This window comes from Gopherus flavomarginatus, chromosome 16, assembly GCF_025201925.1.
Source record: "Gopherus flavomarginatus isolate rGopFla2 chromosome 16, rGopFla2.mat.asm, whole genome shotgun sequence".
NCBI lineage: Eukaryota > Metazoa > Chordata > Testudines > Testudinidae > Gopherus > Gopherus flavomarginatus.
This window is the reverse complement of record NC_066632.1, coordinates 4,383,518-4,399,719: the sequence shown is the minus strand read 5'-3', so window position 1 is coordinate 4,399,719 and position 16,202 is coordinate 4,383,518. Positions and strand designations below refer to the sequence as shown.

At 49.7% G+C, this 16,202-nt stretch overlaps 1 protein-coding gene across 1 annotated transcript; it reads right to left on the bottom strand.

Annotated features, from left to right (window-relative positions):
- Positions 1–6,491: 6,491 nt before the first annotated feature.
- LOC127035544 (uncharacterized) lies at positions 6,492–12,946 on the bottom strand. Its single transcript, XM_050925553.1, has 3 exons — positions 12,731–12,946; positions 11,335–11,365; positions 6,492–9,346 (listed from the first exon to the last, which is right to left on the bottom strand). The coding sequence occupies exons 1-3, from the start codon at positions 12,944–12,946 to the stop codon at positions 8,892–8,894; spliced, it is 702 nt and encodes a 233-aa protein (XP_050781510.1). The 3' UTR covers positions 6,492–8,891.
- Between the last annotated feature and the right edge of the window lie 3,256 nt (positions 12,947–16,202).

Sequence of the window (16,202 nt, the reverse complement as noted above, 5' to 3'; positions counted from 1 at the left end):
CCTGTGCCACCCTGGGATCTGAGCAACAAGGAAGAGAAGCAGTACCAGGCTGCGAAGGCTTGATCATAGAATCAGAGAATATCAGGGTTGGAAGGGACCTCAGGAAGTCACCTAGTCCTACTCCCTGCTCAAAGCAGGGCCAATCCCCAACTAAACCAGGATGCCTGGGGGCTGTTACAGATTGATCTCAATGCCTTCTGGTTATCTACTGAGCAGGGCTGGTGCAGCAGAGGGGAAGGATGGTACAGTGGGTGTGATGCTCAGCTCACCCGGCTCTTTGGACCTGTAGGGTTGATTCCTGTTGCCCCTGCTGACTCCCTGGGCGAGTGGCTCTGGACCTCAGTTTCCTCATAGCTAAAGCAGGGGTAATGCCCTAGCACTGCTGGGTGTGTTAACTGCAAGGTGCAGGGCATGCAAGTTGTTGATTGTTTGTTTATGTTTTCCGGCATGTACACTCCCCACCCAAGCTCAGGGCCCCAACCAGCTCTGACCTCAGCTTCCTCTGTCTCTAAATAGGCCAGGGCCCAGCAGCATGCACCTGAGATGCGGCCTGATGGGCAGAGATAAACATGGCCCGGGCGCCAAAAGCCCCTGGTCTGCTCCGTTCTGAGAATCCCAACCGCAGCCCGGGGGCCAGGTCCGAGGATGGAATTTTGCTCATGCTATTTTTCACCCAAAACCCCCTCTCCCCACCCCCTCTTTCCTACTCCCCCTTGCCTTCTGAGAACAACTTCCTCTCTCATGCAGCCGCCTCAGCCGAATCTTGGGCGGTAGTGGATAGAGCAGGGAATGCTGGGAGTCAGGACTCCTGGATTCTGTCCCCAGCTGTGGGAGGAGAGTTGGGTCTAGTGGTTAGAGTAGGGGCCTGGTAGTCAGGACTCCTGTGCTCTGTCTCCAGCTGTGGAAGGGAACCAGTGTGAGATTAATTAGACTGTGTGAGCAAGAGAGATGCTTCCCGACCCCTTGCCGTGGGCTACAGAGTGACAACAGACTCAGCCAGTGAGATGTGAGACAAAATGCATGTCATCACCTGGCCTGTTAGAAAGTCAGCGCCTCTGGGTTGATGCATTTGATTCACTAGCAGTTCCCAAACTTTTTTCTGCTGAAGATCCCTTTGGCATCTGACTGACTTTCAGTCCTGGTACTGCCAGAATGCCCCCGCCGGCGAGAGAAGGCCCCTGCCAATGAGACCTCTCACACACAGAGTGTGCAAGGTCACGGTGCTGTTTGAGGACAAAAAAGGGTCCACCACGCATCAGAAGTGCCAGAACACTTTTCTGACATATTCCGGCCCTGGCTTAAGGGACGGACCCCTGCATAACCCATGGGGGACCCCCCCACTTTGAGAACCCCTGGATTAAATCATTAAAGAGCCATTGGGTCACAGAGACTGAGAATGACTCTCTAGACTGGTGGTTTGGGCACCCAGGTGGGAAACCAGGGGCCAGCCCCCTCTGCTCCAGGGGTACTTGAATTAGATCCACAATGGAACAGCTTCAACAGGGGAAACTGAGGCATCCCCCCAAATCTCACATAGCTCAGAAATCCTTTCACTTTTTCAGGTGTGTGTTTTGGGAGGACTGGAACCTCCCACATGGAGGGCCTTGGGCACCCAGGGCCCTTGGTGGATCTGGGTCAAACCAATGCAGAGTGAGAACCACAATTAGCTAGTGCGAATCACAGCGACAGCTCAGCCAGCAGCCCTGCTTCCCCAGCTGCTCGCCACCTGGTTCTCATCATTCTCAGGCTTGTTATGCTGCCAGCTTCTTACAGAAACTCATTAGCCCTGATCATTGCCAAGCTGGTAGCTACGGGAACAGAACCGATGGGGGCGGTGGGGAGTGAACCAGCCCAGGGATTGCATCTCCGGTCCCTAGTGTGCAGCTTCGACAGGAAGAGATGTGGGAACCAAATATATCTGCTGAGATCATATGAGGCTGGGGCCACATTTCCACGGGGCTAGCCAGGGGGCAGGGGCCTTGGCTAATGGTGTAACGTGTGTCGGGGGGCTGGGACTTCAGGGCTGCTGGGTTCTAGACCCAGCTCTGGAAGGTGTGTGGAGTCTAGTGAGTCAAGCAGGAAGGTGGGACTCCTGGATTCTGGCCAAGGGAATGTGGTCTGGTTTACGATCTGGTTTGGTAGAGCACTGGACTAGGAGGAGTCAGGACTCCTGGGTTCTATTTGAAGGTGCTGGGGATGAGACTCTGGGCTAAGGGTCAGAGGAAGGGAAGTGGGAACCAGGATTCCTGGGTTCTAGCCCACAGCTCTGGGGGCGAGTGAGTTAGGGCAAGAGGATGAATTGTCAGTGAATCAGTTCCATGCTGTGCTCTATCTCCCCAGGAAATAGGTCCGGTGGATGTGGTGAGGTGCCACCAGGATTCCAGCTCCATCTCCCTGAGACCACGACAAGAGGTCGAGTGGCTGGCTCCTTCTGCCCAGCCTCTTCCAGCAGGAGGCACTATAGGCAGTGGGGCAGGAGCCCTGGCTGTGTGGGAAGGGGGAGCTCCCAGCTTCTCCCAGCAGGGGGTGCTGTAGGCAGTGGGGCAGGAGCCCTGGCTGTTGGGGAAGCTCTCGGCTCCTCAAGTCCCTGTTGCTTGCAGAGAGGACTCAGCTTCACCACCTCTGCTCTTCCATCTTACAGCCTCTGCCCTGTGCGCTGAGAAACTGACTGCGGCTGGGATGAGACCTACTCCGCGTAGCACGCCCTGGAGTCCACCCACAAGGGAAACCTCCCCACACCCTCTAGCTCCTAACTGCCCCGCCCACCTCAGTGCTGCCCCCTGTTGGCCCAGCAGCAGAATGGCTGACGTCACCGCTTCATTTCTCAGCCGCATTGATCACCTCCCCTATTTACCCAGAATTACCATCCAGCCTGGAAATGCAGAGGGGAAGAGTTCAATTCCCCCCATGCTACCCCCCTCCCCAAAAAAAAGTAATTGAAAAGAGAAAAACAACCGGCGGGGAGGGATGAAAAATTCTCCAAATGTTCATTTAGTGGAGTTTAAAATTGACCCAATTTTGGGTTGTGCGGGGGGGGGTTGATTTTTGGGTTTTTTTGCTGCCTCCATTTTCTATTCTGCTCCAACCCCCTTGGAAGTTTTTTTTTAATGAGATCTTCGAATTAACATCTGGTTTTTCAGCAAGAAAAATGGGATCTGAGGAAAAAAGTCAAAAAAGAGATAAAGATAAGATGTGAAGGGGAAGGAAACCACAAGGGGGAAAGGAAAGAAAAAATATTAAAAGGCTAATTTTTTTTTTGCAATTTCAGCTTCCCCCCCCCGACACACACACACACACACACACACACAGAAAAATTCCAGACTTTTTTAATCAAAAAAGCCACTTTTTAAAAATGAGCCATTTCCGACCCATTCGCCTCCTTTCCTGGTCTCTAACTGCTCAGCTTTGCCCCTCTGGCTGAGCCAACAGGATATGATTTTTTGGCCTGAAAGCCTCGACTTCATTAGCAATGTGGCGTGATGCAATCGGCTCTACATCCCCAGCCTGTTCCCTGGTCTGCCCAGGGCGGTAGATGCTGTGAGGAGTGGAATGGAACAGAGGCGTCTGCCAGGCGCAAAGGCCTCAAACCACATCGGCTGCCAGCTACGGGTCAGGAAGACGGGAAAGCGTTGTGCAATTGGGAAGCGTTGCTGTCAAAGGTGGGTGGCGGGTGGGAGGCGGGGGTTGGGTCCCAACCCTTCCAGCTCATGGGATTTAGAGCTTTGCCATCGCCAGATGAGAAAAAGTTAATGCCGTGCAACCCTCACAAGAGAGTTGGCATTGTCCCTTTTATATGTGGGGAAACTGAGGCACAGAGGGGTTTCCCAAACACCCAGCACTTTTGCTTCCACACTACAGCACCCAGCCATCCCTACAGCACCCCCTGCTGGGAGGGGACAGAACTGGAGTAGCTGGAAGCTCTGAACGCAGCTCGTCCTCGGCTGTATTCCCAATACTCTGATATTAAATCACTTTTACAGGGAAGCATGGTTACAAGCCTGATCCAAACCCCCAAGCCGCCACCATGTAAGTTAAAGCAGAATTCCCCTCTAAACAGTCAGCAGCAGTACTAGGTTGCATGTCACTCTGGCGCCGTCACATGTGGGCAGCATTGTTTCCACAGAACCATTGCATTGCAATGGCCTGCTGGGAACTGGACTCCCACTCATTCTGGGAACTTCAGGGGAAGAGATGCTAAACCTTTCAGTGTGTGCCCCCTCTGCCACCAATCCTTGCATCACGGCAATGCTTCGAGTGCCCTAGCAAAAGCAAGATCCCCAACATCCCAGGCACTGTACAGACACATAGCAAGCAACATGAAGAGCTTACAGTCTGAACAAGGGGACGGATTGTTCTCCCTACTCAACAGCTAGGGAAACTGATGCACGGGGTAGAGAAGCTTCTTGCCCAAGCAAGTGAAGCCAGGAGTCTTACATTGGAGCTCACATTGTCACCGCTAGGGATGTGGTTAGCTTTGTGTGGGTTGTTGTGTAGACTTCCCTTGTTATTGTTTAGGAGGGAGCGAGGAGGTGGCGCTGACGCAGAGACAGAGAGAGAGATGCCTCTGGCCTTGAGCTCATGTCAGTTTCCACCAGACAGGGTGGAAGGATATGTGCATCTGGGGCTGTGACCGCAGCGCCTGTCTCCATCTCCTCCCTGCTGTGCAGGGAGCTCCCCTGTGATGGGTAGGCTAGGGGGCCTGATGTCACACCCTTGAGCTGAGGTGCCAAGTGCGTCAGGCTGTGATGTACCATGATAAGCCAGTTCCAAACCTGAAGGCCAGGTGAGGGGACACATCGGTCCTGTGTTCACCACTCGGGAACGGTTCAAAGCAGTGTTAGAGGGCCTATTCCTTCACCCTCCCACTTCCCTGCTCCTTCTCGCAACGATCCCCGAAGTCCGAAGGTGCAAACAATTCGATGTTTTTTGGGGTGAACTTCCAGAAAGCTTAAATCCAAGTTCCTTTTTCCTTATTTTCGAATCCCAACTTACTTCCTGTTTGCCCCTAATTTATATAGTGATTCTCAGCTACACCTTAACCAATCATTCTACTGAAATCTATCTAGCCAGTCCTAATAGATTGTAATGTACTTCTCTAACCAATTATATCCCACTACCCTAATTAACTTACACCTAGCAAAATTAATTATACGGCAGACAGAAACAATAAGAGAACCGGACAGCTTAACAAGAGAAAAGTGTCAAGTATTGCGGGGGAAGCCGTGTTAGTCTGTATCCACAAAAGAGGAGTCCGGTGGCACCTTAAAGACTAACAGATTTTGCCCAAATAAAGATAAAACATACAGAACTGAGGGTTTCACAACCACAACTTTTGAGAAGTGATTTCTTGCCAGACTAACTAAGTTTTCTTTAACGGTCTTTATCTGGTGATGACAGGCATTATCAGGACAGGACTGTATTCCTAACAGCCCAATACCACCTTATTTCAATGAGACTAGTTTGGAATTTGAGGATGTGACCGGCTTATGGTTGCCCCTGCTGCCTAGCCAAAGCCCTTAGCCCAGGGGTGGCCAACCCGATCCTGAGAAGGAGCCAGAATTTACTAGTGTACATTGCCAAAGAGCCACAGTGATATGTCAGCAGCCCCCCATCATCTCTCCTACCCTGCTCCCAGCACCTCCCACTCAATGGCAGCCCCACCGATCAGCGCCTCCCCCTCCCTCCCTGCACCTCCCGATCAACTGTTGGGTAACCTCCTATGGATGGACCATAAGAGGACCACAACTCTGGAATGTCACTCAAGTTTTAAAATAGGAAAAAAACCTCCAGGAGGTTGGGAGAAGTAGCCATGGGGTAGATTCTGCTCTCTTTTACCCCAGGGCAGCTGTGGAGCAACTCCATAGAATGCAATGAAGTTGCTCCGATTTGCACCAAGATAACAAGAACAATTTTGAGTCTTTTTTCGAAGGGTGAATGGAAGAGGGCAGAGCAAAGGATTCCTTTGGGAGTTAGCTCTGTCCCTCACCATGGGATGGCGGAGACCAACATTTTCAGCAGCAGGCACTGAATTTAGCAGCCAACTGTGAAAATCAGGCCCTTGTTGTCTAAGTGGTCAGCACCCACGGGCTCCAACTGAGGTCACTTCTTAAGCGTTAAGCTCAAGATCCATCTGGTTGGAGATGTAGAAGCAAAGGTACCAGTAAAAGTTTTGGCCATGTGACAAACTTACAAAGCCGCATAGGCTCCATCTCCCCAGACCAATCCAGGGCTATTCATTACTGGACTTAGTTCTTTAGATCTAAGGCCAAACTGAATTTTAACCGACCACCGGGCGATAGCGGAGAAAGGCTGGGTTAGACAGTGCGGCTTTTTCCAAAGGACGGAAACATCTGCTGGATAATTAACACAGAAAAGCAGATTCTGATCTACCTCAACTCACATCCCTCCTTCCAATAGTACGACTGGAGAGTTGGGCCCAAAAGGATCAAAGAAACCAGATTATAAAATACAGTGCACGCTCAAGAGGACTCTCGAGTATAAATAGTTTATTATTGATGGACACGTCCATTTTAACTGCTGTATCAAAATAAATAAGCAATGTAAAGTGCATACTAAATATATAGTATATATATTCGAGAAGTGTTTTTACAAAACAAGTTAGAGCATATATGACAATAATACACCTGAGTCTTAGCTCTTCCCATGCACGTGGTTCGAGCCTTATTTAAATAAATGAGAACAAGTTATATCCAGCCACCAGAGAACAAGTGTCCTAAAATCAGAGGTTCTCTGCCTATGGGGTCACACCCTTTTACACTCCTTAGGACGAGAGGAAAGGGAATTCCTAGATGCTTTTTGTAAAGGATGGAAAAGGTTAAGAAACTACTCCTCTAAACTCACTCATGACTGAGTTTACATTAGTTCTTGTGGGTTAATCCACTGGTTGGAAATAAAAATGTATTGCTAATAAATACTTAAACTGTATAGTCATATATTAAATATACCCCAGTATGGAGGAAGAAAATGCATACATCTGAATGTCAGACAAGTTTTCACAGACAGTGTATTAAAAACACACGGGTCTGGAACCACTGTTGCTTTACCTAAGGGGTTCGGAAGAGCATGAATGCAAGAAAACAGCATTGAGCTATGGAAGTCTTTATTCCAGAAGTGCAAAGTTCCTCCAACTCCAGCTGAAGTCAAGGTGAGCTGCAGTCTCATCTCCTTTAATAAAAAGATCAGGGCCCCAATAACTTAGGAGCCAGCACTGCTCACTTTCTGCGTGCAGAATAGTATCTTACTCTGAGTAATGCTATTGCAGTGATAGACCCGAGCCTTTGAGAAGTGCAGTTTGAAGTCAAGTTATTGACATGACTGTAGTTCTCTGTGCAGGGGTTACCAATCCCAAGCATTCAAAATATCACAAGTCAGGCTGCACCAAAATTGTGCGCTTGGCTGAAAAAAAAATCAGGAGATTTTAAAAGGATATAAATAAAATTGGAATTAGTTTTATTTGCTTTCTGGATTTTGCACTTTAGAGGGCCACTTTTTTCCAGCATTTCTCCACAAACTAGAGCTAGGATTGATTTCTGTTAAAACGATTCCTGAGACATTGATGCATTCACATGACACCAGAGCCTGGGGCTTTAAGAAAAGGACTAAATATCCTAAGACTCGTGATAAGGTCATGAAACTTGGCAACTGTTGTATCTGCTAATTTAAGCATCTCTAAATTGCTTTAAAAATAATCACAATCTTCTTAAATAACTCAGGAAGCCTCCCGTGAAAGCTCTTGCGACCCCCGGCCAAGTGACTATTAGGGATTAAATACGTTTTTTAATAATCCCATTTACGCTGTTTACACGTCACTCAGATTGTACAGTGGAAACCTGCTAGTCAATTTCCACCCTGAGCTAACACCACAACCAGGAAATGGAAATTGACGAGACATTGTGCTAGTGAGTAAGCCCCAATTTTAGGAGCATAGCAGAAGGCTGCTTAAATTCTAAACGGACTCTTTCCAATTAAGTTTCAAACAGATGCATTTTCATAAGTGTATTTTTAGTAGTAAATTTTTGGGGGGAGGGGCCACACAGATGCTGACTCTCTCTGCTTTAAGATACATAATCCCAGAATGCAAAATATAATGAGTAGGCAAACACCCTCTTGTAACAAATCTGTTGCCTCTCAGGGCTTCATGGTGACAAGCTCAGATAGATCTCAGACCTTTCTACTCCAGAAGAACAGGCCTCAATCTACTTCTACTAAAAGAGAATCTCCAGTAGCTTTCAGCAATATAGGGCCTATGACACATGACTGAGCAGTTGCAATGCCAGCCAACAGTGGGCAATGGCTAAACCACACTGATCAGCACCATACACTAGCCACCATAAGACCAAAGGGATGGCCTAATACCACGTGCAGCAATGTTCGGATAATCACAATGCTGACAGTCACGGGAATTATTACATCAATATTAAGGTTGCTGTGTGCCCCAATGGAAATATATCTGTCCATGTCAACATTTAAAGCAACCCCCACGCACAAATAAAAAAAAAAAAACAGCACCGTTCATTCAATCTCCCAGTTGCTTACAATAAATTACAGAATGTTAAAGAAACACATCATAATAAATATCACTGATCGCTAAAAACAGACCCACGCCAGTTCTTCGGTGTGGCAAGCGTGCCTCACAGTGTGTTCCTTCCCTTTCAGTCCTGCTTCAAATGGAAACCAGCTGTCGCCACTCAAAGCGACAGTATCGTGCCAAAACTAGCAACACACCGTGTTTTCCCAGTGTCTGCTGCTGGTTGTTACCCTGGGAATTTTGCTAGGTGGAATCTACCCTCCACAACCTCTAGCAGAGAGTCCAAGAGAACCAAAGACAATATACTGACTGCCACTCCCACCGCAGAGGTCCTTGCTCCCACCTACTGGTCTGCTGACTCAGCAGAACTAGGTAGCTTAAAGAGGCCAAAGAAGTTGTCTTTTTTGTCGGTTTGGTCCAGCTGCCAGTTCTCGATGTCTGTTTTATTAGTGTCCATCTTCACATAGAGCAAGTCACCTTTTTTCAGAGGTCGCAGAACCGCCGAGAACTTGGACATGGTTTCTTCAAAATTGGAGGACAAATGCAGAGAGATGGTCAGAACAGGGCTGCGGGTGCCCCTGGACTGCCGGTAGATGATCAGTTTGACTGTTTGCGGCTTGCTGCAAGATAACTTATCACCAACGCATTTGACAGCAAGCTGGGCATAGATAAAATAGAGGCCGCCGACCTTCACCTCCAGCGTGTGCAAAATGTGATCGTAGTCGAAGTGGGAGCTCAAAACCACTCCATCAATACCCTGGAGATGATCGAACTCCATTACACTGTCCTTGATTACAGCTGCAGAAACAGGGTAGAAGAGGGAAGGCATGTTAGTCATCTTTGAAGAGGCGAGGATAAAGACTCAGTTTCCCCAGCTGTGAAATGGGGAGAATGATCACGCCCTTTGCAAAGCCCTGATGAAAAGGGCGATAGAAGAGCTGAGGCCTGCGAAGTATGGGAGTGTGCGAGTGACCTGGCTAGTCAACGCATGCACCACAGTGATCTCTGCTGGATGGATTCTTAACTGCTCAACTGTGTGTCCGGCTCTGCACTGACTGACGAGAGCTAATGAGAGATTCTCCTTTAGCGGCAGGGGTTGTCTAACCACTAGACAACACATCCTCACCCCAATCCTCAGCTCATGGATTTCTCCATGCAGGATGGTGCCATCCTACTGCAGAGCCCTGTGTTATGTCGACCTGCGATCCAGCCCCAGTACAAGCTCATGGATCGGAGCCAGGGGGCTTTACAGGCATTCCTTCATGCTGGGACTGCTGCCTTACGACTTCTCCGCATCTGGTTTTAATTTTGCAAGCAGTGAAACCATTTCCTTCCTGCTCCCATAGGCAGGAGAAGGTCACGTGCTGCAGAATACGCTGTCACGACTCATGTCAATCTAGTGGTCTGGACTCTTGTTCGCGTGAGCCATGAACAATGTATTCAGAGCTGAAGCACTCTCTAGGGTCCGCTGCTGGCAACACAGCCTAGATTTCTATCTTCACGGCCTTCTCTTTATGCTCTGCCTTAATGGAGCCTTTAGGCAGAGTCAGTATCCTATATGGTCACAGCGCCTCATTTCTAGACTCTCTACTGGATTCTCCCAAGCATGTGTAACCAAGACAACTGTCATTGACTCTAGGAGGGGTGAGGTGCTCCTGAAATATACAGCAGCAAGCAATCACTGCTAGGAGAGAAAAAGCCACAATTTACTCTTTGGAGGCTGGGAAATATATCCACACAGCTTTGTAACGATGCATTTGTCCAAGTCAGGAGGCTGGAGAACCCCCCAGCATTCTCGTGGTTAGGTGAAATACCAAATCAGCCCCACCTCACCATCTGTTTTATGGCTCTTTCACCCAGAGGATCTCAAAAGCACTCACTGCTGGACTCCACCAGCTTTATACTTCAGAATCACTTCTGTCTCCCATGGAAATGCTGCCACCTCTGGGGTGGAGCAGAACAGATCTACAAGTGATTTAGGTCACCTCCCTAAATCATCCATTGTGCCCTTGAATTTAACAATCATTGTCTTACGCCTTCCTCCTACACCATCCTTCATGTCTGAACGCTTCACAATACTCCTGTGACAGCCACCCAGCAGTTTCAGAGAGGAAGCAAATGGGGGATCTCACTTATCCAACGGAAAGTATGTCTGTGGTTTAGGTCAGCAGAATATAACTAGAGTGTGAATTTAGTCAAGACAGTGAAGGTAGCACCCTACTCCCTGTACGGGATTTTTGCCTAAAGGAGCAGGAGTAGACAAGAATTGGGCTTGGCATTGCATCCAAAGCGTAATGTGGTCTGGGGTTCTGGCTTAGAGGCTAGAGCACCCCTGATTAAATGAAGAACAGAAGCACTTGTGGCACCTTAGAGACCAACAAAAGTATTTGAGCATAAGCTTTCGTGGGCTATACAACCCACTTCTTCAGATGCAAACCCAAAACCTGATTAAATGAACACTGGCTCAGTTGGATGGGAGTCCAGCTCAAACCCGCTTAGATCTGCAGCATGCCAGAGACAGATTTCCGTACTGTACAAACAGCATGAGTTTTGGAGTCTCCTTTGATGGACAGATGAGGTGGAGCATGGGGAATTATCCAGCCCATTGGTATCCTGCCACAGGCAGACAGCAGATGCATTGGTTTATGTACGTCAATGACGCAAACGACATATCAGTCTCCCATCCCAGATCCTCAACAGTATTTAGGTCCCCAAACTCCCATTTTTCCCCCTTCAGGAAAGGGAAAACAGGAGCCATTAATGTCAAGTAACTGTAAAATACTCACCGCTTGTGGGCATCATCTGGGCACCAGCCTCCTGAAAAGAGGAAAAGAGAGGATTTGTTTTACAAAAAAAGATACACTTGACAATGCTCAGAGACCAGTTGTTTTCTGCAAGGGTCAGACAAAATACTATTTCTCTTCCCCCTTCCCCAACGCCAGCCCCAACACCTTAGTGAATATGACAGCACCAACTAGAGAATTTAAATTAGACCCAACGGACATAGACTCAAAGGCAGGACCCGGGCGCATGCAAACTTTTGGGGAAGTTGAGATGCAGAACTTGAGAGCCAAGATGCTGTCAGCTGGGAAAGAAAAGGACTTTCCAGCGGCCTGACGGTCACACAGAGTGACATTTTGCAAAGGCGGGCACTGGGGTTTCTGGGCTGTTGTTTTCCTGTGACGTCCCAGGCCTGGTTTTCAAGTTATGCCTGCAGCCGCTGTTGACGTCAGTTTGTGTCACAAGTACCCAGCACCTCTAGAAATTGGGTCCCATGGTGGCAAGTCGATCCCTGGGTTAAATGGAGTCCCGGTCATAGGTGATGGAACTAGGGGTGCTGCTCCCAGCTTGAAGAGGTTTCCATTACATACAAGGTTTACAGTTTGGGTCAGCGGCTCTCAGCATCACCCACTATACTAATTGTTCCAGCACCTCTGCTCCCAGTCCTGCTTAGCTGGCACGATCTGCGGCGAAACCTAAAGCAACTACTTGCAGCTGACAGAAGATTTAGGGCTCAAAGTGTCACATCCCTAAATCACCCACTGTGCCCTAAAATTAAGAATCAGCTACCTCACACCATCCTTCTCCCTCACCTGTAGCATCTGAACACTGCCCAGTACTCCTGTGACATAGGAGAATGGGGAAACTGAGGCAGGGAGATGAAGTGACTTGCTCAGAGTCACACAGACAGTCTGTGGCAGAGCTGGGAATTCAACGCAGGTCTCCCACAGCCCAGGCCAGGACCCTACCCCCTAGGCCACCCTTCCTCAGCGTACAGCTCCTTGCTTGTGAGGAGATTAAGCAGTGGCTGTCCAATCAGTGCACTTGGGTATTTACACCTAAAGTGTTGGAGAGGGTTCCCCAAAGGTCTAGTATGGAAAGTGGGAGAGGGGGACCCCACATGGAAGGGAGACAGACAGCGAACCAAGAGGAGAGACTCTACCCCCACTATCTCCACACCCACAGAGCCCACCCGGCTGGGCTAGGCAAACAGACCCTCCTCTCCCCAGAGAGACAGATCCCCAGGCTGCCAGGAACAGACAGGCAGAAGGGGAGGGGGGACTTCCCTAGCCGGACACACAGACCCCTGCCTTGTGGGCAGGGAGACAGAAGGGGGCCCCGGTCGCTGGCAGACAGACGGGACCGTGGGCTGGACAGACGTCTCCCCGCCACCCTCTTTACCTTTCTCATTCTGGACGAGGCTAGGGGAGCCTCCGGGGTCTCCAGCGGCCGGGGCAGGACCCTCCAGGCCGAGAACAAGGCGAGCGCCAGGAACGCTGCGCCCAGGGCGCACAGCCCCAGCAGCAGGCACCAGTCCAGGCTCCGACAGGGGCAGGCGCGTTTGGAGCCGGCCTGGAGGTGGCTCTCGGGGTCCTGGCTGCGCTCTGGAGCCGTCATGGGGGCAGGCGGCTGCTCCCTCCGAGCTGGGGCTGGGGTCCGGGGCAGGAATGAGCCAGCGGCGCCCGGCGCCCGGCGCTTTATAGGAGCGGGGCGGACCCGGGAGGGAGGCGCCGAGGGAAGCGGGAGCGCGGCTGAGAATTTCCACTGACAGCACCGGGGCCAGGAAAGGAAAGAGCTGCGGGGAAAGTAACCCGCTCATCATGGGGACCGGAGACAGACAGAAAAGGGATGAGGGCGAAAGAATTGACGAGTGTGAAAGGAAGAGGGGATAAGCGAGAGAGGAGGTGTTAGTGTGAAAGAGAGAAAAGCCTGAGATGGTGGGGGGTCGGCAGCCCTTCAGCGGTGCTGTGCCGGGTCTTCATTTGTTCACCCTGATTTAAGGTTTCAGGTGCCAGTAACACATCGTGACGTTTCTAGAAAGTCTCTTTCTCTAAGTCTATAATATAGAACTAAACCATTGCTGTGTGTAAAGTAAATAAGGCTTTTAAAAGGGTTAAGAAGCTTCATTTAAAATTAAATTGCAAAGCCCCCCAGATTGGTGGCCAGGACCTGGGCAGCGTGAGTGCCACTGAAAATCAGCTCGCGTGCCGCCTTCGGCGGCTGTGCCATAGGTTGCCTACCCCTGTGGTAGAAGAAGTGGCTGGGCAAAGGGCAGCGTGAGATGGCATGGGAGGGGGCTGGGCAAAAGAAAGGGGGGATGGGCCAAGGGGCATTTGAGATGGCATAGGAGTGGGTGATGGGCCAAGGGGAGTGTGAGATGATATGGGAAGGCGGGATGGGCAAAAGGGAGCGAGAGATGATATGGGAAGGCAGGATGGGCAAAGGGCAGCGTAAGATGGCATGAGAGGGGGCTGGGCAAAGGGAAGGGGGGATGGGCCAAAGGGCATTTGAGATGGCATAGGAGTGGGGGATGGGCCAAGGGAAGTGTGAGATGATATGGGAAGTGGAATGGGCCAAGGGGAGCACCCCGGGAATATACTATCTTGCCCTGCTCAAGATGGGCAGTGCACATTTATTAATTGGTTCACCACTTCAGCGATGGAAAGTAGATACACGCCAGCCTTTGCCAACCTGAGCAGATTTACCGCACACATCAAACAAACTCACCGGTAAAGAGAAACAAACACATTTCTTGACTATAAAAGGTAGATTTTAAGTGATTATAAGTCAAAGTACAAGTCAGATTTGGTCTAATGAAATAAAAGCGAAACGCATTCCAAGCTAATCTTTCAGTGCCCTGACAAACTTAGATGCTTCTCACCACAGACTGGCTGGCTGCCCTTCAGTCAGGCTCTGCCCTTTGATCAGCACTTCAGTGGCTTGGTGGTGATATCTGTAGATGGAGGTGGAGGAGAGAGGAAGAGCCTGGCAAACGTCTCTTCCTTTTATCATGTTCTTTCTTCCCTCTTGGCTTTACCCCCCATTCCTTCATCTCTTCAGGGTCAGGTGAGCATTACCTCACTGCAGACCCAAACTGACCCAGAGAAGGGGGGTGACTCACTCAAGAGTCCAACAAATCCTTTGTTGCTGCCTAGGCCAGTGTCCTATGTTCCTGGGGGGCTGGGCTGGGTTTGTCCCATACCTGTCCTGATGAAGAGTGAACTGACCTGCTGCTCTTGGAGAGTTTTGCCTGGGCTTATTTTAAGCCATGAAGACACATTTTCAGCCTCATAACTATATACATGAAATTAGAACCTATAACATCACTATAACAACAATGCTCAGTGTGTCATGAGCCTTCCGAAGACACTCGACACGAAAAACTTTGCTTTGGATACCACACAGTCATATAAGGATGAACATGGGGGCGCAGAGTGTTGCCCCAAGGTACAGAATGTCACACCTGCCCCCTTAGTTTACTCCAAGAGTCTCAAAGGCAGTTTGTGTTACAGTTCTCTTGGCATCCAGGCATTAAGGCCATGAGGCAGCGTGCCTCAGTTTCCCCCTCACCCAGCAAACCAGGTTTGTTATGGTTTCTCTGCTGTGGTCTGTTTACAGGTATTAATTGAAAAGTAGCATTATCATAAGGTTTAACATCCGTGTCAAAATTCTTATCCCCAAAACTTAACATTAATGCCAACATTTTTATCTCAGATGCACGTTTACAATTATCTTTATGATACCACACCCTCTGCTCAGATATTCTAGTTTGAGGTTAGTTTGTTCATTACCCATCGTGTCCTTTGACTCTCTCCCATGTAATCAGTCACTGGCTTTTCCTTCTCTCCAGTGTTCCCCTCTGTGTGGGCTCTTAATGTAATCATGTTTCTGGAATTTTGGGGGTGCCTCTGGGTCTAGCAAGATAGGGGTCCAGGGGGATCCTGGACATTGGCTGACCCTCTGGGGAATGATCTCCCAATCCCAGGACTGTACATATGCAGAAAATCCAGCTCCCTTTTGGCGTTACTCTGCGTTTCCCCCTCCCAGTACTGAGTCCTCCCCTGCCTCCTAGATGGCTATGAGCTGTGCTCTCTGGGTAGGTGTGTTCACCCCTTGACCAAAAGCACCTTTTCCCAGCAGCTTTTCCATAACTGCTGTCAGTGTCTCACCAGCCTGGGGGAAAACACCTCCTTCTCTGTCAATTGGGTCATTTGTGTTCTCACAAACTACCACCTGGCAATTTCCTGGTCTCAACTCCTCTGCTGTCCCAGGCGTTGGAGCTGCATCTTGATGTAAAGAGACACAGTTACTTTCCAAAAACTTTTCAGAAATATCATGCTGGAAAACTGGGACCTGGATCGGGGTACCCTCCATCACCCCGTTCTCTGTCCCCGAGCAGTCAGCTGTGTGACTGCTCCCCTCCAGGAAGTCGGTCACACAGTTTCCCCCTCAAAACTGAGTGCCTGGGTGGACAGATGCTGACTCAGCCATTGTGTCCTGGGCATCCTCTCCCAAATGACCAGTGTACCCCCACCCTGTTCCTCCCCCAGTTTCCTCCTTTGGGCCCCTCCTAAGACACATTCCTCTGGGCTCCCTAGAGAGGTGGTCTATCCCTTGTTCAACTACAAAACTCTCCTAGCTAACAACTAGAACACTTAATCACTGACAACACCTTTCTTGAGGGCATGTTGCCTTCTGCTGGAAAGGAGCTAGTCTCAGCCACTCCCATACTTAGAAGCACCCTGCTTCCCTGTGTTACAGAGTGACAGGGATCTGCACCCACCTCAGTGGTTTCTGAGATCCCCTGCCCCATCTCTGGGCTCTCCTCTGGGACACATTTCTCTCTGCTCCCTGGAGCTGGGTTTGCCTCTGG

Bases quoted from the DNA above. Each gene is read 5' to 3' on its own strand.
- LOC127035544 (XM_050925553.1), bottom strand. From the start codon at position 12,946: ATGACGGCTCCAGAGCGCAGCCAGGACCCCGAGAGCCACCTCCAGGCC. The intron at 11,366-12,730 runs GTAAAGAGGGTG...TCCTCTTTTCAG, and splicing joins CCTCGTCCAGAATGAGAAAG to GAGGCTGGTGCCCAGATGAT. The intron at 9,347-11,334 runs GTGAGTATTTTA...CTGTTTCTGCAG, and splicing joins CCAGATGATGCCCACAAGCG to CTGTAATCAAGGACAGTGTA.